We start from the raw sequence: 27761 nt of genomic DNA, 5'->3' as shown, positions 1-27761 counted from the left end.
TAAACCGCCTGAACCCCTGGGTCAAATCCCAGATTGTAACCTACACCCGGGGATCTGTTATTCTATATATAAACCCCTGAACGCCTGGATCAGATCCCAGCCTGTAACCCACTCCTGGGGATCTGTTATTCTATATATAAATCCCCGAACCCTGGGATCAGATCCCAGCCTGTAACCCACTCCCAGGGGTGTTATACCATATAAAAATCTGTGTACCCCTGGATCAAATCCCAGCTTGTAACCCACTCCCGAGGATCTGTTACTCTATATATAAACCCTTTGAACCCCTGGATCAGATCCCAACCTGTAACCCACTCCCGGGATTTGTTATTCTATATATAAAACCCGTGAATCCCAGGATCACATCCCAGCCTATAACCCACTCCCGGGTATCTGTTATTCTGTATATAAACCCCAGAACCCCTGGATCAGATCCCAGCCTGTAACCCACTCCTGGGGATCTGTTATATATATAAACCCCCTGAAACCAGGGAACAGATGCCAGCCGGTAACGCATTCCCAGGGATCTGTTATTCTATATATAAACCCCCTGATCCCCGGGATCAGATCCCAGCCTGTAACCCACTCCCAGGGTTGATATTCTATATAAAAAAATCCTGTGTACCCCTGGATCAGATCCCAGCTTGTAATCCACTCCCGGGGTTCTGTTATTCTATATATAAACCCCCTGAACCCCTGGATCAGTTCCCAGCTTGTAACCCACACCCGGGGATCTGTTATTCTATATATAAACCCCCCGAACCCCTGGATCAGATCCCAGCCTGTAACCCATGCCAGGGGATCTGTTATCCTAAATATAATCCGTCTGAAACCCAGGATCAGATCCCAGCCTGTAACCCACTCCCGGGGATCTGTTATTCTATATATAAACCCCCTGAACCCCTGGATCAGATCACAGCCTGAAACTAACTCCCGGGGGTCTGTTATTCTATATATAAACCCCTGAACCCCTGGATTAGATCCAAACCTGTATCGCACTCCCGGGGATGTGTTATCCTACATATAAACCGCCTGAACCCCTGGATCAAATCCCAGATTGTAACCTACACCCGGGGATCTGTTATTCTATATATAAACCCCTGAACGCCTGGATCAGATCCCAGCCTGTAACCCACTCCTGGGAATCTGTTATTCTATATATAAATCCCCGAACCCTGGGATCAGATCCCAGCCTGTAATCCACTCCCGGGGATCTGTTATACTATATATAAACCCCCTGAACCCCTGGATCAGATCCCAGCCTGTAACCCACTCCCGGGGATCAGTTATCCTATATATAAACTGCCTGAACCCCTGGATCAGATCCCAGCATATAACCCACTCCCAGGGATCTGTTATTCTATATATAAACCCCTGAACCCCTGGATCAGATCCCAGCCTGTAACCCACTCCCGGGGATCTGTTATTCTATATATAAACTCCCTGAACCCCAGGATCAGAACCCGGCCTGTAACCCACTCCCGGGGATCTGTTATTCTATATATAAACCCCCTGAACCCCTGGACCACATCCCGGCCTGTAACACACTCTCAGGGATCTGTTATTCCATATATAAACACCCTGAACCCCGGGATCAGATCCCAGCCTGTAACCCACTCCCGGGGATCTGTTATTCTATTTATAAACACCCTGAACCCCAGGATCAGATCACAGCCTGTAACCCACTCCCAGGGATCTGTTATTCTATATAAAAGCGCCCTTCACCCCTGGATCAGATCCCAATCTGTAACCCACTCCCAAGGATCTGTTATTCTATATATAAACCCTGAACCCCGGGATCAGAACCCAGCCTGTAACCCACTCCCAAGGATCTGTTATTCTATATACAAACCCCCTGAACCCCTGGATCAGATCCCAGCCTGTAACCCACTCCCAGGGATCTGTTATTCTCTATATAAACCCCCCGAAAACACCTGGATCAGATCCCAGCCTGTAACCCACTCCCAGGGATCTGTTATTCTCTATATAAACCCCCCGAAAACACCTGGATCAGATCCCAGCATGTAACCCACTCCCGTGGATCTGTTATTCTATATATAAACCCCCTGAACCCCTGGATCAGATCCCAGCCTCTAACCCACTCTCGGGGATCTGTTATTATATATATAAACCCCCTGAACCCAGGGATCAGATCCCAGCCTGTTACGCACTCCCGGGGATCTGTTAACCTATTTATGAACCCCCCCGAACCGCTGGACCAGATCACAGCCTGTTTCTGCATAAAAACCCTGGATCAGATCGCAGCCTGTAACTCAGTCCTGGGGATCTGTTATTCTCTATATGAACCCCAGATCCCAGACTGTAACCCACTCCCAGGGGTGTTATTCCATATATAAAAAAAAGTGTACCCCTGGATCAGATCCCAGCTTGTAACCCACTCCTGGGGATCTGTTATATATATAAACCCCCGGAAACCAGGGAACAGATGTCTGCCGGTATCGCATTCCCAGGAATCTGTTAACCCATTTATAAACCCCCTGATCCCCTGGATCAGATCCCAGCCTGTAACCCACTCCCGGGGATCTGTTATTCTATATATAAACCCCCTGAACCCCAGGATCAGATCCCAGCCTGTAACCCACTCCCAGGGCTGATATTCCATATAAACAAACCCCTGGATCAGATCACAGCCTGAAACTAACACCCGGGGATCTGTTATTCTATATATAAACCCCTGAACCACTGGATTAGATCCAAACCTGTATCGCACTCCCGGGGATGTGTTATCCTATATATAAACCGCCTGAACCCCTGGGTCAAATCCCAGATTGTAACCTACACCCGGGGATCTGTTATTCTATATATAAACCCCTGAACGCCTGGATCAGATCCCAGCCTGTAACCCACTCCTGGGGATCTGTTATTCTATATATAAATCCCCGAACCCTGGGATCAGATCCCAGCCTGTAACCCACTCCCAGGGGTGTTATACCATATAAAAATCTGTGTACCCCTGGATCAAATCCCAGCTTGTAACTCACTCCCAAGGATCTGTTACTCTATATATAAACCCTTTGAACCCCTGGATCAGATCCCAACCTGTAACCCACTCCCGGGATTTGTTATTCTATATATAAAACCCGTGAATCCCAGGATCACATCCCAGCCTATAACCCACTCCCGGGTATCTGTTATTCTATATATAAACCCCCTGAACCCCTGGATCAGATCCCAGCCTGTAACCCACTCTCGGGGATCTGATATTATATTTATAAACCCCCCCGAACCGCTGGACCAGATCACAGCCTGTTTCTACATATAAACCCTGGATCAGATCGCAGCCTGTAACTCAGTCCTGGGGATCTGTTATTCTCTATATAAACCCCAGATCCCAGACTGTAACCCACTCCCAGGGGTGTTATTCCATATATAAAAAAAAGTGTACCCCTGGATCAGATCCCAGCATGTAACCCACTCCCGGGGATCTGTTATTCTATATATAAACCCCCCGAACCCCTGGATCAGATCCCAGCTTGTAACCCACTCCTGGGGATCTGTTATATATATAAACCCCCGGAAACCAAGGAACAGATGCCAGCCGGTAACGCATTCCCAGGGATCTGTTAACCCATTTATAAACACCCTGATCCCCATGGTCAGATCCCAGCCTGTAACCCACTCCCAGGGGATCTGTTATCCTATATATAAACCCCCTGAATCCCTGGATCAGATCCCAGCCTGTAACCCACTCACAGGGCTGATATTCCATATAAACAAACCCCTGAACCCCTGGATCAGATCACAGCCTGAAACTAACTCCCGGGGATCTGTTATTCTATATATAAACCCCTGAACCACTGGATTAGATCCAAACCTGTATCGCACTCCCGGGGATGTGTTATCCTATATATAAACCGCCTGAACCCCTGGATCAGATCCCAGCTTGTAATCCACTCCCGGGGTTCTGTTATTCTATATATAAACCCCCTGAACCCCTGGATCAGATCCCAGCCTGTAACCCACTCCCAAGGATCTGTTATTCTATATATAAACCCTGAACCCCGGGATCAGAACCCAGCCTGTAACCCACTCCCGGGGATCTGTTATTCTATATATAAACCCCCTGAACCCCTGGATCAGACCCCAGTCTGAAAAGCACTCCCTGTGATCTGTTATTCTATATATAAACCCCTGAACCCGGGGATCAGATCCCAGCCTGTATCCCACTCCCAGGGATCTGTTATTCTATATATAAACCGCCTGAACCCCAGGATCAGATCCCAGCATATAACCCACTCCCAAGGATCTGTTATTCTATATACAAACCCCCTGAACCCCTGGATCAGATCCCAGCCTGTAACCCACTCCCAGGGATCTGATATTCTTTATATAAACCCTCTAAACCCCTGGATCAGATCCCAGCCTGTAACTCAGTCCTGGGGATCTGTTATTCTCTATATAAACCCCAGATCCCAGACTGTATCCCACTCCCAGGGGTGTTATTCCATATATAAAAAAAAGTGTACCCCTGGATCAGATCCCAGCTTGTAACCCACTCCTGGGGATCTGTTATATATATAAACCCCCGGAAACCAAGGAACAGATGCCAGCCGGTAACGCATTCCCAGGGATCTGTTAACCCATTTATAAACACCCTGATCCCCATGGTCAGATCCCAGCCTGTAACCCACTCCCAGGGGATCTGTTATCCTATATATAAACCCCCTGAACCCCTGGATCAGATCCCAGCCTGTAACCCACTCACAGGGCTGATATTCCATATAAACAAACCCCTGAACCCCTGGATCAGATCACAGCCTGAAACTAACTCCCGGGGATCTGTTATTCTATATATAAACCCCTGAACCACTGGATTAGATCCAAACCTGTATCGCACTCCCGGGGATGTGTTATCCTATATATAAACCGCCTGAACCCCTGGATCAGATCCCAGCTTGTAATCCACTCCCGGGGTTCTGTTATTCTATATATAAACCCCCTGAACCCCTGGATCAGATCCCAGCCTGTAACCCACTCCCAGGGATCTGTTATTCTGTATATAAACCCCCTGAACCCAGGGATCAGATCCCAGCCTGTAACCCACTCCTGGGGATCTGTTATATATATAAACCCCCGGAAACCAGGGAACAGATGCCAGCCGGTAACGCATTCCCAGGGATCTGATAACCCATTTATAAACCCCCTGATCCCAGGGATCAGATCCCAGCCTGTTACACACTCCCGGGGATCTGTTAACCTATTTATAAACCCCCCCGAACCGCTGGACCAGATCACAGCCTGTTTCTACATATAAACCCTGGATCAGATCCCAGCCTGTAACTCAGTCCTGGGGATCAGTTATTCTCTATATAAACCCCAGATCGCAGACTGTAACCCACTCCCAGGGGTGTTATTCCATATATAAAAAAAAGTGTACCCCTGGATCAGATCCCAGCTTGTAACCCACTCCCGGGGATCTGTTATTCTATATATAAACCCCCCGAACCCCTGGATCAGATCCCAGCCTGTAACTCAGTCCTGGGGATCTGTTATTCTCTATATAAACCCCAGATCCCAGACTGTAACCCACTCCCTGGGGTGTTATTCCATATATAAAAAAAAGTGTACCCCTGGATCAGATCCCAGCATGTAACCCACTCCTGGGGATCTGTTATATATATAAACCCCCTGAAACCAGGGAACAGATGCCAGCCGGTAACGCATTCCCAGGGATCTGTTAACCCATTTATAAACCCCCTGATCCCCAGGATCAGATCCCAGCCTGTAACCCACTCCCGGGGATCTGTTATTCTATATATAAACCCCCTGATCCCCGGGATCAGATCCCAGCCTGTAACCCACTCCCGGGGATCTGTTATTCTATATATAAACCCCCTGATCCCCAGGATCAGATCCCAGCCTGTAACCCACTCCCGGGGATCTGTTATTCTATATATAAACCCCCTGATCCCCGGGATCAGATCCCAGCCTGTAACCCACTCCCGGGGATCTGTTATCCTAAATATAATCCGTCTGAAACCCAGGATCAGATCCCAGCCTGTAACCCACTCCCAGGGCTGATATTCCATATAAAAAAAACCCTGAACCCCTGGATCAGATCCCAGCCTGTAACCCACTCCCGGGGATCTGTTATTCTATATATAAACACCCTGAACCCTTGGATCAGATCCCAGCCTGTAACCCACTCCCAGGGATCTGATATTCTATATATAAACCCCAGAACTCCTGGATTAGATCCCAGCCTGTAACCCACTTCCAGGGATCAATTATACTATATATACCCCCTGAAACCCCTGGATCAAATCCCAGCTTGTAACCCACTCCCAGGGATCTGTTAACTTATTTATAAACCCCCTGATCCCCGGGATCAGATGCCAGCCTGTAACGCACTCACCGGGATCTGTTATTCTATATATAAACCCCCTGAAACCCGGTATCAGATCCCAGCCTGTAACCCACACCCGGAGATCTGTTATTCTATATATAAACCCGGAACCCCTGCATCAGATCCCAGCCTGTTTCCCACTCCCGGGGATCTGTTAGTCTATATATAAACCCCCTGAAACCCTGGATCAGATCCCAGCCTGTAACCCACTCCCGGGGATCTGTTATTCTATATATAAACCCCCTGATCCCCAGGATCAGATCCCAGCCTGTAACCCACTCCCGGGGATCTGTTATTCTATATATAAACCCCCTGATCCCCGGGATCAGATCCCAGCCTGTAACCCACTCCCGGGGATCTGTTATCCTAAATATAATCCGTCTGAAACCCAGGATCAGATCCCAGCCTGTAACCCACTCCCAGGGCTGATATTCCATATAAAAAAAACCCTGAACCCCTGGATCAGATCCCAGCCTGTAACCCACTCCCGGGGATCTGTTATTCTATATATAAACACCCTGAACCCCTGGATCAGATCCCAGCCTGTAACCCACTCCCGGGGATCTGTTATTCTATATATAAACACCCTGAACCCCTGGATCAGATCCCAGCCTGTAACCCACTCCCGGGGATCTGTTATTCTATATATAAACCCATACACTCTGGATCAGATCCCAGACTGTAACCCACATCCAGGGATCAATTATACTATATGTACCCCCTGAACCCCTGGATCAAATCCCAGCTTGTAACCCACTCCCAGGGATGTTAACTTATTTATAAACCCCCTGATCCCCGGGATCAGATGCCAGCCTGTAACGCACTCACCGGGATCTGTTATTCTATATATAAACCCCCTGAAACCCGGTATCAGATCCCAGCCTGTAACCCACACCCGGAGATCTGTTATTCTATATATAAACCCGGAACCCCTGCATCAGATCCCAGCCTGTAACCCACTCCTGGGAATCTGTTATTCTATATATAAATCCCCGAACCCTGGGATCAGATCCCAGCCTGTAACCCACTCCCGGGGATCTGTTATACTATATATAAACCCCCTGAACCCCTGGATCAGATCCCAGCCTGTAACCCACTCCCGGGGATCTGTTATCCTATATATAAACTGCCTGAACCCCTGGATCAGATCCCAGCATATAACCCACTCCCAGGGATCTGTTATTCTATATATAAGCGCCCTTCACCCCTGGATCAGATCCCAATCTGTAACACACTCCCAAGGATCTGTTATTCTATATATAAACCCTGAACCCCGGGATCAGAACCCACCAGGAACACACTCCCAGGGATCTGTTATTTTATATACAAACCCCCTGAACCCCTGGATCAGATCCCAGCCTGTAACCCACTCCCAGGGATCTGTTATTCTCTATATAAACCCCCCGAAAACACCTGGATCAGATCCCAGCCTGTAACCCACTCCTAGGGATCTGTTATTCTCTATATAAACCCCCCGAAAACACCTGGATCAGATCCCAGCATGTAACCCACTCCCGGGGATCTGTTATTCTATATAAAAAACCCCTGAACCCCGGGATCAGATCCCAGCCTGTAACCCACTCCCGGGGATCTGTTATTTTATATCTGAACCCCCTGAACCCCTGGATCAGATCCCGGCCTGTAACACACTCTCAGGAATCTGTTATTCCATATATAAACACCCTGAACCCCGGGATCAGATCCCAGCCTGTAACCCACTCCCGGGGATCTGTTATTCTGTATATAAACCCCCTGAACCCCTGGATCAGATCCCAGCCTGTAACCCACTCCCGGGGATCTGTTATTCTATATATAAACACCCTGAACCCCTGGATCAGATCCCAGCTTGTAATCCACTCCCGGGGTTCTGTTATTCTATATATAAACCCCCTGAACCCCTGGATCAGATCCCAGCCTGTAACCCACTCCCAGGGATCTGTTATTCTGTATATAAACCCCCTGAACCCAGGGATCAGATCCCAGCCTGTAACCCACTCCTGGGGATCTGTTATATATATAAACCCCCGGAAACCAGGGAACAGATGCCAGCCGGTAACGCATTCCCAGGGATCTGATAACCCATTTATAAACCCCCTGATCCCAGGGATCAGATCCCAGCCTGTTACACACTCCCGGGGATCTGTTAACCTATTTATAAACCCCCCCGAACCGCTGGACCAGATCACAGCCTGTTTCTACATATAAACCCTGGATCAGATCCCAGCCTGTAACTCAGTCCTGGGGATCAGTTATTCTCTATATAAACCCCAGATCGCAGACTGTAACCCACTCCCAGGGGTGTTATTCCATATATAAAAAAAAGTGTACCCCTGGATCAGATCCCAGCTTGTAACCCACTCCCGGGGATCTGTTATTCTATATATAAACCCCCCGAACCCCTGGATCAGATCCCAGCCTGTAACTCAGTCCTGGGGATCTGTTATTCTCTATATAAACCCCAGATCCCAGACTGTAACCCACTCCCTGGGGTGTTATTCCATATATAAAAAAAAGTGTACCCCTGGATCAGATCCCAGCATGTAACCCACTCCTGGGGATCTGTTATATATATAAACCCCCTGAAACCAGGGAACAGATGCCAGCCGGTAACGCATTCCCAGGGATCTGTTAACCCATTTATAAACCCCCTGATCCCCAGGATCAGATCCCAGCCTGTAACCCACTCCCGGGGATCTGTTATTCTATATATAAACCCCCTGATCCCCGGGATCAGATCCCAGCCTGTAACCCACTCCCGGGGATCTGTTATTCTATATATAAACCCCCTGATCCCCAGGATCAGATCCCAGCCTGTAACCCACTCCCGGGGATCTGTTATTCTATATATAAACCCCCTGATCCCCGGGATCAGATCCCAGCCTGTAACCCACTCCCGGGGATCTGTTATCCTAAATATAATCCGTCTGAAACCCAGGATCAGATCCCAGCCTGTAACCCACTCCCAGGGCTGATATTCCATATAAAAAAAACCCTGAACCCCTGGATCAGATCCCAGCCTGTAACCCACTCCCGGGGATCTGTTATTCTATATATAAACACCCTGAACCCTTGGATCAGATCCCAGCCTGTAACCCACTCCCAGGGATCTGATATTCTATATATAAACCCCAGAACTCCTGGATTAGATCCCAGCCTGTAACCCACTTCCAGGGATCAATTATACTATATATACCCCCTGAAACCCCTGGATCAAATCCCAGCTTGTAACCCACTCCCAGGGATCTGTTAACTTATTTATAAACCCCCTGATCCCCGGGATCAGATGCCAGCCTGTAACGCACTCACCGGGATCTGTTATTCTATATATAAACCCCCTGAAACCCGGTATCAGATCCCAGCCTGTAACCCACACCCGGAGATCTGTTATTCTATATATAAACCCGGAACCCCTGCATCAGATCCCAGCCTGTTTCCCACTCCCGGGGATCTGTTAGTCTATATATAAACCCCCTGAAACCCTGGATCAGATCCCAGCCTGTAACCCACTCCCGGGGATCTGTTATTCTATATATAAACCCCCTGATCCCCAGGATCAGATCCCAGCCTGTAACCCACTCCCGGGGATCTGTTATTCTATATATAAACCCCCTGATCCCCGGGATCAGATCCCAGCCTGTAACCCACTCCCGGGGATCTGTTATCCTAAATATAATCCGTCTGAAACCCAGGATCAGATCCCAGCCTGTAACCCACTCCCAGGGCTGATATTCCATATAAAAAAAACCCTGAACCCCTGGATCAGATCCCAGCCTGTAACCCACTCCCGGGGATCTGTTATTCTATATATAAACACCCTGAACCCCTGGATCAGATCCCAGCCTGTAACCCACTCCCGGGGATCTGTTATTCTATATATAAACACCCTGAACCCCTGGATCAGATCCCAGCCTGTAACCCACTCCCGGGGATCTGTTATTCTATATATAAACCCATACACTCTGGATCAGATCCCAGACTGTAACCCACATCCAGGGATCAATTATACTATATGTACCCCCTGAACCCCTGGATCAAATCCCAGCTTGTAACCCACTCCCAGGGATGTTAACTTATTTATAAACCCCCTGATCCCCGGGATCAGATGCCAGCCTGTAACGCACTCACCGGGATCTGTTATTCTATATATAAACCCCCTGAAACCCGGTATCAGATCCCAGCCTGTAACCCACACCCGGAGATCTGTTATTCTATATATAAACCCGGAACCCCTGCATCAGATCCCAGCCTGTAACCCACTCCTGGGAATCTGTTATTCTATATATAAATCCCCGAACCCTGGGATCAGATCCCAGCCTGTAACCCACTCCCGGGGATCTGTTATACTATATATAAACCCCCTGAACCCCTGGATCAGATCCCAGCCTGTAACCCACTCCCGGGGATCTGTTATCCTATATATAAACTGCCTGAACCCCTGGATCAGATCCCAGCATATAACCCACTCCCAGGGATCTGTTATTCTATATATAAGCGCCCTTCACCCCTGGATCAGATCCCAATCTGTAACACACTCCCAAGGATCTGTTATTCTATATATAAACCCTGAACCCCGGGATCAGAACCCACCAGGAACACACTCCCAGGGATCTGTTATTTTATATACAAACCCCCTGAACCCCTGGATCAGATCCCAGCCTGTAACCCACTCCCAGGGATCTGTTATTCTCTATATAAACCCCCCGAAAACACCTGGATCAGATCCCAGCCTGTAACCCACTCCTAGGGATCTGTTATTCTCTATATAAACCCCCCGAAAACACCTAGATCAGATCCCAGCATGTAACCCACTCCCGGGGATCTGTTATTCTATATAAAAAACCCCTGAACCCCGGGATCAGATCCCAGCCTGTAACCCACTCCCGGGGATCTGTTATTTTATATCTGAACCCCCTGAACCCCTGGATCAGATCCCGGCCTGTAACACACTCTCAGGGATCTGTTATTCCATATATAAACACCCTGAACCCCGGGATCAGATCCCAGCCTGTAACCCACTCCCGGGGATCTGTTATTCTGTATATAAACCCCCTGAACCCCTGGATCAGATCCCAGCCTGTAACCCACTCCCGGGGATCTGTTATTCTATATATAAACACCCTGAACCCAGGGATCAGAACCCAGCCAGTAACCCACTCGCGGGGATCTGTTATTCTATATATAAACCCCCTGAACCCCTGGATCAGATCCCAGCCTGTAACACACTCCCAGGGATCTGTTATTCTATATATAAACACCCTGAACCCCAGGGACAGATCCCAGCATATAACCCACTCCCAGGGATCTGTTATTCTATATATAAGCGCCCTTCACCCCTGGATCAGATCCCAATCTGTAACCCACTCCCAAGGATCTGTTATTCTATATATAAACCCTGAACCCCGGGATCAGAACCCAGCCTGTAACCCACTCCCGAGGATCTGTTATTCTATATATAATCCTCCTGAACCCCTGGATCAGACCCCAGTCTGAAACGCACTCCCTGTGATCTGTTATTCTATATATAAACCCCTGAACCCCGGGATCAGATCCCAGCCTGTAACCCACTCCCAGGGATCTGTTATTCTATATATAAACCCCCTGAACCCAGGGATCAGATCCCAGCCTGTTACGCACTCCCGGGGATCTGTTAACCTATTTATAAACCCCCCCGAACCGCTGGACCAGATCACAGCCTGTTTCTACATATAAACCCTGGATCAGATCGCAGCCTGTAACTCAGTCCTGGGGATCTGTTATTCTCTATATAAACCCCAGATCGCAGACTGTAACCCACTCCCAGGGGTGTTATTCCATATATAAAAAAAAGTGTACCCCTGGATCAGATCCCAGCTTGTAACCCACACCCGGGGATCTGTTATTCTATATATAAACCCCCCGAACCCCTGGATCAGATCCCAGCCTGTAACCCATGCCAGGGGATCTGTTATCCTAAATATAATCCGTCTGAAACCCAGGATCAGATCCCAGCCTGTAACCCACTCCCGGGGATCTGTTATTCTATATATAAACCCCCTGAACCCCTGGATCAGATCACAGCCTGAAACTAACTCCCGGGGGTCTGTTATTCTATATATAAACCCCTGAACCCCTGGATTAGATCCAAACCTGTATCGCACTCCTGGGGATGTGTTATCCTATATATAAACCGCCTGAACCCCTGGATCAAATCCCAGATTGTAACCTACACCCAGGGATCTGTTATTCTATATATAAACCCCTGAACGCCTGGATCAGATCCCAGCCTGTAACCCACTCCTGGGAATCTGTTATTCTATATATAAATCCCCGAACCCTGGGATCAGATCCCAGCCTGTAACCCACTCCCGGGGATCTGTTATACTATATATAAACCCCCTGAACCCCTGGATCAGATCCCAGCCTGTAACCCACTCCCGGGGATCTGTTATCCTATATATAAACTGCCTGAACCCCTGGATCAGATCCCAGCATATAACCCACTCCCAGGGATCTGTTATTCTATATATAAGCGCCCTTCACCCCTGGATCAGATCCCAATCTGTAACCCACTCCCAAGGATCTGTTATTCTATATATAAACCCTGAACCCCGGGATCAGAACCCACCAGGAACACACTCCCAGGGATCTGTTATTCTATATACAAACCCCCTGAACCCCTGGATCAGATCCCAGCCTGTAACCCACTCCCAGGGATCTGTTATTCTCTATATAAACCCCCCGAAAACACCTGGATCAGATCCCAGCCTGTAACCCACTCCTAGGGATCTGTTATTCTCTATATAAACCCCCCGAATACACCTGGATCAGATCCCAGCATGTAACCCACTCCCGGGGATCTGTTATTTTATATCTGAACCCCCTGAACCCCTGGATCAGATCCCGGCCTGTAACACACTCTCAGGGATCTGTTATTCTGTATATAAACCCCCTGAACCCCTGGATCAGATCCCAGCCTGTAACCCACTCCCGGGGATCTGTTATTCTATATATAAACACCCTGAACCCAGGGATCAGAACCCAGCCAGTAACCCACTCGCGGGGATCTGTTATTCTATATATAAACCCCCTGAACCCCTGGATCAGATCCCAGCCTGTAACACACTCCCAGGGATCTGTTATTCTATATATAAACACCCTGAACCCCAGGGACAGATCCCAGCATATAACCCACTCCCAGGGATCTGTTATTCTATATATAAGCGCCCTTCACCCCTGGATCAGATCCCAATCTGTAACCCACTCCCAAGGATCTGTTATTCTATATATGAACCCTGAACCCCGGGATCAGAACCCAGCCTGTAACCCACTCCCGAGGATCTGTTATTCTATATATAATCCTCCTGAACCCCTGGATCAGACCCCAGACTGAAACGCACTCCCTGTGATCTGTTATTCTATATATAAACCCCTGAACCCCGGGATCAGATCCCAGCCTGTAACCCACTCCCAGGGATCTGTTATTCTATATATAAACCGCCTGAACCCCAGGATCAGATCCCAGCCTGTAACCCACTCCCAGGGATCTGTTATTCTATATATAACCCCCCCGAAAACACCTGGATCAGATCCCAGCATGTAACCCACTCCCGTGGATCTGTTATTCTATATATAAACCCCCTGAACCCCTGGATCAGATCCCAGCCTGTAACCCACTCTCGGGGATCTGTTATTATATATATAAACCCCCTGAACCCAGGGATCAGATCCCAGCCTGTTACGCACTCCCGGGGATCTGTTAACCTATTTATAAACCCCCCCGAACCGCTGGACCAGATCACAGCCTGTTTCTACATATAAACCCTGGATCAGATCGCAGCCTGTAACTCAGTCCTGGGGATCTGTTATTCTCTATATAAACCCCAGATCCCAGACTGTAACCTACTCCCAGGGGTGTTATTCCATATATAAAAAAAAGTGTACACCTGGATCAGATCCCAGCTTGTAACCCACACCCGGGGATCTGTTATTCTATATATAAACCCCCCGAACCCCTGGATCAGATCCCAGCCTGTAACCCATGCCAGGGGATCTGTTATCCTAAATATAATCCGTCTGAAACCCAGGATCAGATCCCAGCCTGTAACCCACTCCCGGGGATCTGTTATTCTATATATAAACCCCCTGAACCCCAGGATCAGATCCCAGCCTGTAACCCACTCCCAGGGCTGATATTCCATATAAACAAACCCCTGGATCAGATCACAGCCTGAAACTAACACCCGGGGATCTGTTATTCTATATATAAACCCCTGAACCACTGGATTAGATCCAAACCTGTATCGCACTCCCGGGGATGTGTTATCCTATATATAAACCGCCTGAACCCCTGGGTCAATTCCCAGATTGTAACCTACACCCGGGGATCTGTTATTCTATATATAAACCCCTGAACGCCTGGATCAGATCCCAGCCTGTAACCCACTCCTGGGGATCTGTTATTCTATATATAAATCCCCGAACCCTGGGATCAGATCCCAGCCTGTAACCCACTCCCAGGGGTGTTATACCATATAAAAATCTGTGTACCCCTGGATCAAATCCCAGCCTATAACCCACTCCCGGGTATATATAAACCCTTTGAACCCCTGGATCAGATCCCAACCTGTAACCCACTCCCGGGATTTGTTATTCTATATATAAAACCCGTGAATCCCAGGATCACATCCCAGCCTATAACCCACTCCCGGGTATCTGTTATTCTGTATATAAACCCCAGAACCCCTGGATCAGATCCCAGCCTGTAACCCACTCCCAGGGATCTGATATTCTATATATAAATCCCCTAAGCCCCTGGATCAGATCCCAGCCTGTAACTCAGTCCTGGGGATCTGTTATTCTCTATATAAACCCCAGATCCCAGACTGTATCCCACTCCCAGGGGTGTTATTCCATATATTAAAAAAAGTGTACCCCTGGATCAGATCCCAGCTTGTAACCCACTCCTGGGGATCTGTTATATATATAAACCCCCTGAAACCAGGGAACAGATGCCAGCCGGTAACGCATTCCCAGGGATCTGTTAACCCATTTATAAACCCCCTGATCCCCGGGATCAGATCCAAGCCTGTAACCCACACCCGGGGATCTGTTATTCTATATATAAACCCCCTGAACCACTGGATCAGATCCCAGCCTGTAACCCACTCCCGGGGATCTGTTATTCTATATATAAACCCCCTGAACCCCTGGATCAGATCCCAGCCTGTAACCCACTCTCGGGGATGTGTTATTATATATATAAACCCCCTGAACCCAGGGATCAGATCCCAGCCTGTAACACACTCCCGGGGATCTGTTATTCTGTATATAAACCCCCTGAACCCCTGGATCAGATCCCGGCCTGTAACACACTCCCGGGGATCTGTTATTCTATATATAAACACCCTGAACCCCGGGATCAGATCCCAGCCTGTAACCCACTCCCGGGGATCTGTTATTCTGTATATAAACCCCCTGAACCCCTGGATCAGATCCCAGCCTCTAACCCACTCTCGGGGATGTGTTATTATATATATAAACCCCCTGAACCCAGGGATCAGATCCCAGCCTGTAACACACTCCCGGGGATCTGTTATTCTGTATATAAACCCCCTGAACCCCTGGATCAGATCCCGGCCTGTAACACACTCCCGGGGATCTGTTATTCTATATATAAACACCCTGAACCCCGGGATCAGATCCCAGCCTGTAACCCACTCCCGGGGATCTGTTATTCTGTATATAAACCCCCTGAACCCCTGGATCAGATCCCAGCCTGTAACCCACTCCCGGGGATCTGTTATTCTATATATACACTACTGAACCCCGGGATCAGATCCCGGCCTATAACACACTCCAGGGATCTGTTATTCTATATATAAACACCCTGAACCCCAGGATCAGATCCCAGCATATAACCCACTCCTAGGGATCTGTTATTCTATATATAAGCGCCCTTCACCCCTGGATCAGATCCCAATCTGTAATCCACTCCCGGGGATCTGTTATTCTATATATAAACCCCCTGAAACCCTGGATCAGATCCCAATCTGTAACCCACTCCCAAGGATCTGTTATTCTATATATAAGCGCCCTTCACCCCTGGATCAGATCCCAATCTGTAACCCACTCCCAAGGATCTGTTATTCTATATATAAGCGCCCTTCACCCCTGGATCAGATCCCAATCTGTAACCCACTCCCTGGGATCTGTTATTCTATATATAAACCCCCTGAACCCCTGGATCAGATCCCGGCCTGTAACCCACTCCGGGGGATCCGTTATTTTATATTTGAACCCCTGGATCAGATCCCAGCCTGTAACCCACTCCCGGTGATCTGTTATTCTATATATAAACACCCTGAACCCAGGGATCAGATCCCAGCCAGTAACCCACTCCCGGGGATCTGTTATTCTATATATAAAACCCCTGAACCCAGGGATCAGATCCCAGCCAGTAACCCACTCCCAGGGACCTGTTATTCTATATATAAACACCCTGAACCCCTGGATCAGATCCCAGCTTGTAATCCACTCCCGGTGATCTGTTATTCTATATATAAACCCCTGAACCCCGGGATCAGATCCCAGCCTGTGACCCACTCCCAGGGATCTGTTATTCTATATATAAAACGCCTGAATCCCAGAATCAAATCCCAGACCGCAACCCACTCCCAGGGGTGTTATCCAAATAAAAAACCTGTGTACCCCTGAATCAGATCCCGGCTTGTAGCCCACTCCCGGGGATCTGTTATTCTATATATAAACACCCTGAACCCAGGGATCAGATCCCAGCCAGTAACCCACTCCCGGGGATCTGTTATTCTATATATAAAACCCCTGAACCCAGGGATCAGATCCCAGCCAGTAACCCACTCCCGGGGATCTGTTAATCTATATATAAACCCCCTGAACCCCTGGATCAGATCCCAGCCGGTAACCCTCTCTCGGGTACCTATCTCTGACCTGTGACCTCTTACCTTCGATCTTGCGCACACTCCCGCCTTGGTAAACACAAGCAGGCTCTCGTCCTCGATCCAGGTGTCCTGAGGCCAAGCGGGAGCTTTGCTGACCCCTCCCCTCACCACCTCCTCCTGTCGGCTCTCCTCCATGCATGCCTTCTTACTGGGAACTGTGGGTTCCTCGGCGGCTCCCCCCCGGGCTCGCTTACAGTCGGACTGGGAGGGAGGCTGATGGACTGCGGGCTCCGAGGGACGGAAGCAGAAGCTGTAGGGGTACTGCCCGTTCACCAGGTGCAGTGTGGCCCCCTCCTCCCACACGGCCTCTGACCCAGGGGAAAGCACCTGGCCATTCACCGAAGTCGGGTTTGTACCCAGCTGTGGGACAGAGAGAGGCAGGAGTCAGGGGGGGGTGTGGTGAGAGTAGGGAGCGGGTCGTTGAGAGGGGGGAGGAAAGAGAGGTGGGTGGAAGGGGAAGGGTCAGAAGAGAGGAACAGGTCACGGATGGGTGAATTTGATGAATGGGGAAAGAGGGGAGTGGAGCAAGAGAGAGGGGTGAGGGAGGGAAAGGAGTTCAGTGAGGGGACTGAGTAAGATAGGAGGGAGGGTAGGGAGTATAGAGAGGGAGGTGCTGGGTAGAAGTTGGTGTTTAAGGGGAGAGAGAAAGAGGCCATTTAGTTGCGGGGGAGATAGGGAAGAGATGTGGGGAGTAGGTGTGAGATGGCGAGAAGGGAGCAGGTGATGGGCAAAAGGTTTTGACAGTAGGAGGGGAGCAGGTGATGGGGTAAAGGGTTTGATGGTAGGAGGGGAGCAGGTGATGGGGTAAAGGGTTTGATGGTAGGAGGGGAGCAGGTGATGGGGTAAAGGGTTTGATGGTAGGAGGGGTGAGGTGATGGGGTAAAGGGTTTGATGGTAGGAGGGGATCAGGTGATGGGGTAAAGGGTTTGATGATAGGAGGGGAGCAGGTGATGGGGTAAAGGGTTTGATGGTAGGAGGGGAGCAGGTGATGGGTGGATAAAGGGTTTGATGGTAGGAGGGGTGAGGTGATGGGGTAAAGGGTTTGATGGTAGGAGGGGAGCAGGTGATGGGGTAATGGGGTTGGTGGTAGGAGGGGTGAGGTGATGGGGTAAAGGGTTTGATGGTAGGAGGGGAGCAGGTGATGGGTGGATAAAGGGTTTGATGGTAGGAGGGGAGCAGGTGATGAGGTAAAGGGTTTGATGGTAGGAGGGGTGAGGTGATGGGGTAAAGGGTTTGATGGTAGGAGGGGAGCAGGTGATGGGTAGAGGGTTTGGTATGAGGGGAGCAGGTGATGGGGTAAAGGATTTGATGGTAGGAGGGATGAGGTGATGGGGTAAAGGGTTTGATGGTAGGAGGGGAGCAGGTGATGGGTAGAGGGTTTGGTATGAGGGGAGCAGGTGATGGGGTAAAGGGTTTGATGGTAGGAGGGGAGCAGGTGATGGGTGGATAAAGGGTTTGATGGTAGGAGGGGTGAGGTGATGGGGTAAAGGGTTTGATGGTAGGAGGGGAGCAGGTGATGGGGTAAAGGGTTTGATGGTAGGAGGGGTGAGGTGATGGGGTAAAGGGTTTGATGGTAGGAGGGGAGCAGGTGATGGGTGGATAAAGGGTTTGATGGTAGGAGGGGTGAGGTGATGGGGTAAAGGGTTTGATGGTAGGAGGGGAGCAGGTGATGGGTAGAGGGTTTGGTATGAGGGGAGCAGGTGATGGGGTAAAGGATTTGATGGTAGGAGGGGTGAGGTGATGGGGTAAAGGGTTTGATGGTAGGAGGGGTGAGGTGGGAGATGACTGAAGCCCACCTGCTTGACAAGGACACTCTTGGATTTGTAATCGGCTACCAGTTGCACTGTGGGAAAAGCACAGCAAGATCACACAGGGAAACCCCAAATCTACCCAAGTAAATCAAACCTCGCTCCCTTCTGTGCCCAGACATCTCCAACCCCCTCACCCCTTCTCCATTCCCCACTCACCCTTACCTCCTCACACCCTAACCCCTTCTCCACCCCTCACACACCCTCACGCCTTCTCCACCTCACACTCTCACCCCTTCTCCACCCCTCACCTCCTCCCACCCTTCTTCACCTCACCCCATCCCACCCCTTACTCACCCTCACTTCCCACCCTTCCTCCGATCCTCACACTCCCCTCCCAGCCTTCCCTTTACTCACCCTCACCTCTCTCCCTTCCCCAACCCTCAAGTCCTTCGACCTCCTCATCCCTCCACCCGTTTTGCAGCAGAAACCTCCCTCGCCCACCTTGCCGGCGGCTGCAACGCCTGTCGGTGATGCGGGTGTCGGGGCCGCGCCCCAGGGTGCGCGCCGTGCCCGGTGGTAGGGGAAGGGGAGAGTGAGCTCCGGCCTCGCTCACCAGCAGACACTCCATGTCCGGGGCGGTAGCAGCGGGAGGACGGGCCGAGCGTCAGCCGGGGGCGCGTGCTCGAACGGAAAGGTCAGGTCGCGGACGGGCGGGAGCGAAGGGTCAGAGGGCATGAGCTGAAGGGACGGGAGCGCGCTCTCTCCTCCCCTCAGGCGGGCACTCGGTATCCGGTGCACGTCCAACCGGAACTCACTGAGCAGACGCCGGGTCTGTTGCACCGCCATCTTAGTAAGGGGGGGGGGGGGGGGTCGCGCCATATTGTTAAGGTCACGCCGTTTTGTTCTTCGAGTCAACCATGCGCCATCTTGGTGAGGAAGAGTTCCGCCATCTTGTTGAGGAAACCAGGTTGCCTCTTGTTTTAGGAGTTCGCTGAGCCCAGGAATCCGCCATCTTAGAGAGGGCACGGGACGCCATGTTGAGAAGGGAGCAGTTTATCTTCGGTTTAAGGCGGGGGTCGGCAACCTGCGGCTCCCGAGCCATTTGTGACTCTTTCACCTCTGTGCTGCGGCTCCCTGTGGCTTTGGGAAATAATTGGTCAGTATTTAATTAAAATGTATTTTATGTTAGTTTGTTAGCTTTTGAAATGTAATTCTAAATTTGAAGATTATGGTGATCTTGTACAATCTAAGTGTGGCGACACATTTCCTGGCACATCCGAAAGGGCTCACAATTAGCCACCGTTCCGGCTAAGGGAGATAGCCTACGGGGGTTTGTGAGTACGCGTCTTTTGCAGCATCCGCGCCCATGGGGGCTGGGTTGAGGGAGGCTTAAAAGCAAGGCTGTTTAGTTCGAATAAAGTTATTCGACTGCAGTTTACTGACTGCGTGAGCACACCGCTACAACGTGTTTTTATCGCTATTAATATACGTCACCACTGCCAATACCTGACACCCGCCAGTGCACGATTTCTTTAATTTTTCGATCCAAGGTAAGCCAACTATGGAGAATTCTAAAAAAAGAAAAGTGACTGAAGAAAACAGAACGTTTAATGATACGTGGACAGATTCATTTGCTTTCACTGCTGACGAGACTGGTTTACCGGTATGCTTAATATGCAATGAGAAACTAGCAAACAACAAAAAGTCAAATGTCGCAAAGCATTTCCAGAATAAACACGCAGCCTTTGTTCAAAAATATCCGGATGGAGATGAGAGAAAAAAAGCCGTTTCGGAACTGATGCGGAAGGTTGATCTGAGCAAAAATCATTTCCAGAAATGGATGAAGTCTGGAAAATCAACGACATACGCCAGTTATATTGCCGCTCAGGAAATAGTCAGGCACGGGAAGCAGTTTACAGATGGTGAATATATAAAAGAATCTTTCATTAAGATTTCAGAACATCTATTCACGGACTTTAAAAACAAGAGTGAAATTGTGCAGAAAATCAGGGATATGCCCCTCTCTGCAAAGACTGTCAAAGACAGAACCATAAAAATGGCAGAAGACATCACAAGACAGCAAATTAAAGACATCAATTCAGCTGTGGCCTACTCGATTGCCTGTGACGAGTCTAAAGACAAAGGTGATATTGAACAAATAGCGTTGTTCTGCCGGTATGTAAACTCTGCCGGGCCACAGGAAGAACTGATTGAGTTGATACCTCTAAAAGACCAAACACGGGGGGAGGACATCTGTGAGGCTGTCTTGAATTGTTTAAGAGCCAAAGGAATAAAGACCACCCATCTGGTGTCAGTAGCTACTGATGGGGCACCGAATATGACGGGAACGCACAAGGGATTTGTGGCTTTACTGCAGAAGTCGCTGGACAGAAAGCTGCTGACTTTTCACTGCATCTTGCACCAAGAGGCACTGTGCGCTCAAACATTTCCTCCGGAATGCACAGAAGTAATGGATGTTGTCATTCAGATTGTCAATAAAATAATGGCAAAAAGTTTAAATCACCGTCAATTCCGTTTGTTACTGGACGAGCTGGAAAGCGCATATTCTGATCTCCTGCTGCACAACAAAGTCCGGTGGCTGTCCAAAGGGGAGGTGCTGAAACGCTTTGTCGCGTGTCTGGAAGAAGTGAAAACTTTCCTGGGCAGCAAAGGGCTCACCTTTCCTGAGCTGGAACAGCCAGAGTGGCTGGAAAAGCTACACTTCATGGTAGACATGACAGCGCACCTGAACACGCTGAACACAGCTCTTCAGGGGAAAGGACGTACAGCCCTACAGATGTTGGAGGATGTTTTGGCATTCGAGCGCAAGTTGACAGTGCTTGCCAGAGATTTACAGAAAGGCACTTTGTCTCACTTCCCCAATTTGAGAGAGTTCAAACAAGGTCACGACATGATAATTTCGGAGTATTTACATTCTGCAATCATCGCAATGCAAACATCGTTTGGGAAACGCTTCTGTGAGTTCAGAGAGGAAAAAAACACATTATCCTTCCCGGTCACTCCCTTAAGCATCGATCCTTCCCTACTGAATACGACTGCATTGGCAGGTGTGAGTCAACCTGATCTTGAGATGGAACTGGCCGACATAGCCGACAAAGACATATGGGTGTCCAAGTTTAGACGCTTGACAGCAGACCTTGAAGATGTTGCCCGTCAGAAGGCCGTTCTTGCTCAGAATCACAAATGGAGTGATATTGAAAACCTTCCAAAACCGGACAAACTTGTGTTCGAAACATGGAATGCTATGCCCGACATTTATGTAAACATGAAAAAGTATGCGCTTGGAGTCCTGTCGATCTTTGGATCCACATATGTATGTGAGCAGGTGTTCTCCAACATGAACTTTATTAAAAACAAACATCGCGCACGCCTCACAGATGACAGCTTGCGATCCTGTGTAAAGATGAAGGTGACGTCATACAGCCCTGATGTGCAGACGCTGTGCGCTGAGGTCCAGGACCAGAAATCCCATTAACCAAGTATGATAAATATTTTAATTGCCTATTATTTTATGTATATTCATATTTTTTCATTGTTCAGTGAAATAGTCCTTTTATTTTTCAGGCTGACAGCTGGCTGATGATATTTTTGGTTTGCTGCTGGCGGAAAATTTAAGTTCGGCGTTTTTCATAAATACAAGAAGGACTCAAATAGACATTGAGTATTTTACTTAAAAGTAACTTTCAACCCAACGTCTTTTTTTCGGAGTTCAAAATGTTTTTGTTGCATGCAGAAATGTAATTTCGTTTTCTCTGCAGGAGTTCATCAATTTCATAAATGCAACACATTATAGTTTGTTTATACATAGCATAAAGGCAAAAAAAACGTTGTATGCAGTGTTATTTCATTTTAAATGTCAAACGGGTTTTGCGGCTCCCAGTGTTTTCTTTTCTGTGGGAAACGGGTCCAAGTGGCTCTTTCAGTGGTAAAGGTTGCTGACCCCTGGTTTAAGGGCACAACTGCCGTCTTTGGGGGGTTTTGGGTGGGCTGCGGTTTCGGATGAGGCGGGGCTGGAGTTGGTGTATGCGGTTTGGAACTTGTTGAAGGAAAGAGAGTGGGGAAAGATTGGGAATTGCTGGGAGGGGGTTGCCCAGGTCTTGTAATGGCAGACAAGGCGAGAGGAGGGGCTGAGGGAACGAGTGGAGAAGGAGCGGGATAGGGTTTTGGGATCAGAGGTAGGCAGCTGGGGAGAAATGGATTATTGTGAAGGGAGAAATAATTGGAATGAGGAGATAGTGAGGGGGTGGATGAATGAAAACTGAGACAAAGGGAATGACAGTGGAGAGAGTTCTGAAAGTGAGGAAGATGAACAAGTTCAGAGAGGAGGTGTTGTCATAATTAGGTTTAATGAGAAGGCGCAAGGACACATGAAGAAAATTAACCCGTTTGTGCGAACAACGACTCTGGCAAATAAGATAGGGGAAATAGTATTTGCAAAAGTCCCTAATGATGGCAATCTATTGATAAGATGTGCGAATGAGGAACAACTTGAGAAAGAACTCAAGCTAAAAGAGATAGGAAAATGCAAGGTGGAATATACAGGGAGGGTGGGAGCACGAAATGGTGGTTGTAAAGGAGTGATTGCGGGTGTACCAATGAGTATAAACATGGAGGAGTTGAAGAGGAATATCAAAGGGGGAAATGTAATTAAGGTTCTAAGACTGAAAACAATAAAGAAGGGAATGAAAAAGAAAAGTGAATCAGTATTAATTGAATTTGAAGAAGAAAGAGTGCCAAGGAAAGTGTTCCTGGGTTTCATGAGTTACCCAGTAAGGGTATATGTGCCAAAGCCATTGAAGTGCTATAATAGTCAAAGGTTTGGACACATAGCTAAAAACTGTAAAAGGCAGAGGAGATGTGCTAGATGTGGGGGTGATCATGAATATGGAAAGTGCGGAACAGGGGTGCAACCAAAATGCTGTAATTGTGGAGGAGCTCATAATGTGGCGTATAGTGGGTGTGAGGTTATGAGATGGGAGAATAAAATTCAAGAAATAAAGTGAAAAGAAAGATCACTTATGCAGAAGCTGTAAGAATGTCAAGAGAACAGAATAATGCTCCTAATGACCAGAGAGCAATAGGGATGCAAGAGATGCAGCAAAAAACAAATGACAGGATTTATGTAGAAAAAAAAAGCTCTAGTAACATTCATTGCAGGAGTCATTAATAGCACAGCTGAGGTAAAGACAAAAAGTGACAAAATTCAGCTGGTGGTCAAAGCAGCAGTAAACCATTTAGGGTTAGTAGGACTGATGTGGAAAGAAGTGAGGGAGAACCTCACTAATCAGTCAAGCCAGAAAGTGTCATGGGTTGGTTAATACTCATTATAGTGATTCTTTTGCAATGGAATGCAAGGAGTTTACTGGCCAATGGCCAGGAATTTAAGGACTTTATTAAGGAAATGGTTGTAAAACTGGATGTAGTGTGTATTCAGCAAACTTGGTTGAAACCAGCTTTAGACTTTGTGGTATATGGGTATATAATAAGGAAATATAGAAATCTAGGGGGAGGAAGGGGTTGTGCTATGTTAATCAAGCATGGTATACCATATAGGGTACTGGAAAAAGGAGACGATCAGGAATACATAGTGGTGGAAATGTGGAGTGGGGGGAGGAAGTGGTTATAATTAACTACTACAATCCATGTAAAAGGTTGGATTTGGACAGCCTACTAAGGATACAAGGACAAAACAGACATAAAGTAGTGTGGTGTGCAGATTTCAATGCTCACAGCACAATATGGGGGGATCTGATTACAGATCCAAATGGAATGGTGATTGAAGATTTGATGGGAGAAAGGGATTTGGTGTGTATGAATGATGGTAGAGGAATAAGGATAAACATAACAACAGGAACTGAGTCAGTATTAGATATTACGTTAGTGTCTAATGTCTTGGCTGGCATCAGTAACTGGGGAGTTTGGACTGCTTCAACAGTAGGCAGTGATCACTACCCAGTTTTATGTTCAGTGGGTGAAAGAGTTGAAGTAAGACCAGGTGGTGGAATCCCAAAGTGGGTGTTTGGAAAAGCAGATTGGGATAAGTTCCAGAAGTTAAGTGAAGAAGCATTGACAAAGATTGACATTTCTGGAGATATAGATGAATTGAACAGTCAGGTGACTTAAGCAATTATTATAGCAGCAGAAGGATCTATACCCAGGAGTAAAAATAGGATGAATAGAAAACTAGTGCCATGGTGGACAGAGGAATGTTGTCAGGCTGTAAAAAACAGAAATAGAGCATTCAGGCTAGTTAAAAGAACCCATAATATGCAGCATTTGATTCAATATAAGAAGGCACAGGCAGTGGTGAGAAGAACTATACGTCAAGCTAAAAGGGCAAGTTGGAGGAGTTTTTGCAACAAAATAGGAAGAACAAAGCCTGTGGGAGAGATATGGGGAATGATTAAGAGGATGGGAGGAGATAGAAGGGATTGGGAATATGCAGTAATGATATGTGAGGAGGAAACAGCAGTCTCCAGCAGGGATAAGGCTGAGATCATGACCAAGTCATTTGTAAAGATACATAGCTCAGAAAATTTGTTTGAAGAAGGGAGGAGAAGAGAAAGAACAATGAGTCAATACCCAAGTGTGTTAAACAGGAGGGAAGAAACAGATGATATAATTGATGAAAAACAAAAAAACACAAAATGCTGGCAGAACTCAGCAGGCCAGACGGCATCTGTGGGAGGAAGTAGTGACGACGTTTCGGCCCCCTCGACCATCCCATGTAACTTCACTCCTGGTGAAGGGTTTCAGCCAGAAATGTTGTCACTGCCTCCTCCCATAGATGCTGTCTGGCCTGCTGAGTTCTGCCAGCATTTTGTGTTTTTTATTCATTTCCAGCATCTGCAGATTCACTCATGTTGATATAATTGATGATCCATTTACTTTGGCAGAAATGGTGAGAGCAATAAAGAGATCGAGACCAACCTTCCCAGGAAAAGATCTGATATGCTATGTTATGCTAAAAAATCCAGGAGAAGGAGCGCTTTTGAAGTTACTGCATCTTTATAACAGAGTGTGGGAGGAGCAAAGATTACCAAGTACATGGAAAGAAGCAGTAGTAATTCCAATAAGGAAACCTGGCAAGGATCCGTCAAAACCCACTAGCTACAGGCCAATAGCACTAACATCAAATATATGTAGGGTAATGGAAAGGATGATAACAGACAGGTTATCGTACGATCTTGAGAAGAGAGGAATGCTGGCAAGTTAGCAGAGTGGTTTTAGGAAGGGAAGGAATTCCATGGACTCAGTGATAAGGTTAGAGACAGAAATAAGAAAGGCCCAGGCAAATAAAGAATCAGTAGCTGCAGTGTTTTTTGACATTGGAAAAGCCTATGATATGATGTGGAAGGAAGGATTATTAATTAAACTGCACAAGATGGGGGTTGGGGGGGAGAGTTTTTAATTGGATTAAAGATTTTTTGTTTGGTAGAAAAATTCAAGTTGGGATTGGATCAGAATGATCAAAACAGTACATAGTGGGAAATGGCACACCTCAGGGTGGTGTGATTAGCCCGTTACTTTTCATCATCATGATCAATGATGTCTTCACAAAGGTACCAGTGGATATAGGTAGGTCACTGTTTGCGGATGATGGGGCCTTGTGGAAAAGAGGCAGGAACACGGAGCATATATTCAGGAAACTACAAGGAGCAATTGATGAAGTGGTGGAGTGGGGTTATGATTGGGGATGTAGATTTTCAGTAGAAAAAACTCATTTCACTAGGAAAAGAATTGAGGTAGGGAAGAATTTAAGGATGTAAGGGGTTGAATTAGAAAGGGTTGGATCATTTAAATTTCTGAGAGTTAGATTTGATTCACGATTAACATGGGCAGACCATATCAAGAAAGTTGAGGAGAAATGTAAAAAAGTAATAAACGTGATGAGATGTTTGACTGGTAGGGAATGGGGAGCAAGTTGTTCAGCATTAAAGAGAATGTATGTGGCTTTAGTAAGATCTGTGTTGGACCATGGAAGTGTAGCATATGGATCAGCAGCTAGGTCTCTTATAAGGAAACTGGATGTGATTCAGGCTCAGGTTTTGAGAGTGTGCTGTGGGGCTTTTAAAACATCACCAGTTTCAGCCCTGCTGGCAGAAATGGGAATAATGCCTTTGGAATTAAGAAAGATGCAATTGATGACAAACTACTGGGCTAATTTGCAGGGACACAATGATTCTCACCCTGCTAAAGGAGTGTTGCAGGAGTCCTGGGAAAATGGGAGGTTTCAGAGGGAAAACTTTAGTCGGGTAGGGCATGATATTGCTAGATCATGTGGAGTGTTTGATCTAAGGATAAGTCCTTCAGTAGTTTATCCGGTCGTAGCTCCATGGAAGCTGGTATGGCCTGACATAGACTGGCATTTGTTAGAGGTAAAAAGGAAAGGAAAGTATAAAACTGATTTGGTAAGTGCATTTAACTGTCATGTGATGGAAAAGTATAGTGATTATGCTCAGGTCTATACAGATGGTGCTAAGGAACCTGAGACAGGAGTGACAGCTCATTTGCTATACCAGCAAAGGCAATTGCAATCAGCAGAAGAACGACTGATAAGTTAGCGGTGTATACAGTGGAGATGCTGGCAGTGTTGGTTGCGTTGCGTTGGGTGGAGAAAACTAGACTAGTCAAAGTGTTGATATGCTCAGATTCATCCTCAGTTCT

General features: G+C 47.7%; 2 protein-coding genes across 4 annotated transcripts in view; one reads left to right on the top strand and one right to left on the bottom strand.

The window, feature by feature from the left end:
• Positions 1 to 19934, bottom strand: part of pnkp (polynucleotide kinase 3'-phosphatase) — an 87904-nt gene extending 67970 nt beyond the window's left edge. The window contains exons 1-3 of one of the 3 annotated variants that reach the window (XM_059950751.1): positions 19889 to 19934; positions 19119 to 19165; positions 17326 to 17682 (exon numbers count right to left, since the gene is read on the bottom strand). In XM_059950751.1, coding sequence (XP_059806734.1) covers positions 17326 to 17682; positions 19119 to 19165; positions 19889 to 19919 — 435 coding nt within the window. In that variant the 5' untranslated portion in view covers positions 19920 to 19934. The other 2 variants (XM_059950752.1, XM_059950750.1) reach the window with 2 other exon arrangements.
• Positions 19935 to 21280: 1346 nt separating this feature from the next.
• Positions 21281 to 24309, top strand: LOC132381385 (general transcription factor II-I repeat domain-containing protein 2A-like). The gene is made up of 2 exons (XM_059950753.1): positions 21281 to 22573; positions 22659 to 24309. Exon 1 carries the CDS (start codon positions 21412 to 21414, stop codon positions 22567 to 22569), a length of 1158 nt encoding a protein of 385 aa, XP_059806736.1. The 5' UTR covers positions 21281 to 21411; the 3' UTR covers positions 22570 to 22573; positions 22659 to 24309.
• Positions 24310 to 27761: the final 3452 nt, after the last annotated feature.

This window comes from Hypanus sabinus, chromosome 26 (assembly GCF_030144855.1).
Source record: "Hypanus sabinus isolate sHypSab1 chromosome 26, sHypSab1.hap1, whole genome shotgun sequence".
NCBI classification, from domain to species: domain Eukaryota; kingdom Metazoa; phylum Chordata; class Chondrichthyes; order Myliobatiformes; family Dasyatidae; genus Hypanus; species Hypanus sabinus.
Note: the sequence above shows the minus strand (reverse complement) of the source record. Positions and strands in the feature narration are given on the sequence as shown.

Bases quoted from the DNA above. Each gene is read 5' to 3' on its own strand.
- LOC132381385 (XM_059950753.1), top strand. From the start codon at position 21,412: ATGACGGGAACGCACAAGGGATTTGTGGCTTTACTGCAGAAGTCGCTG.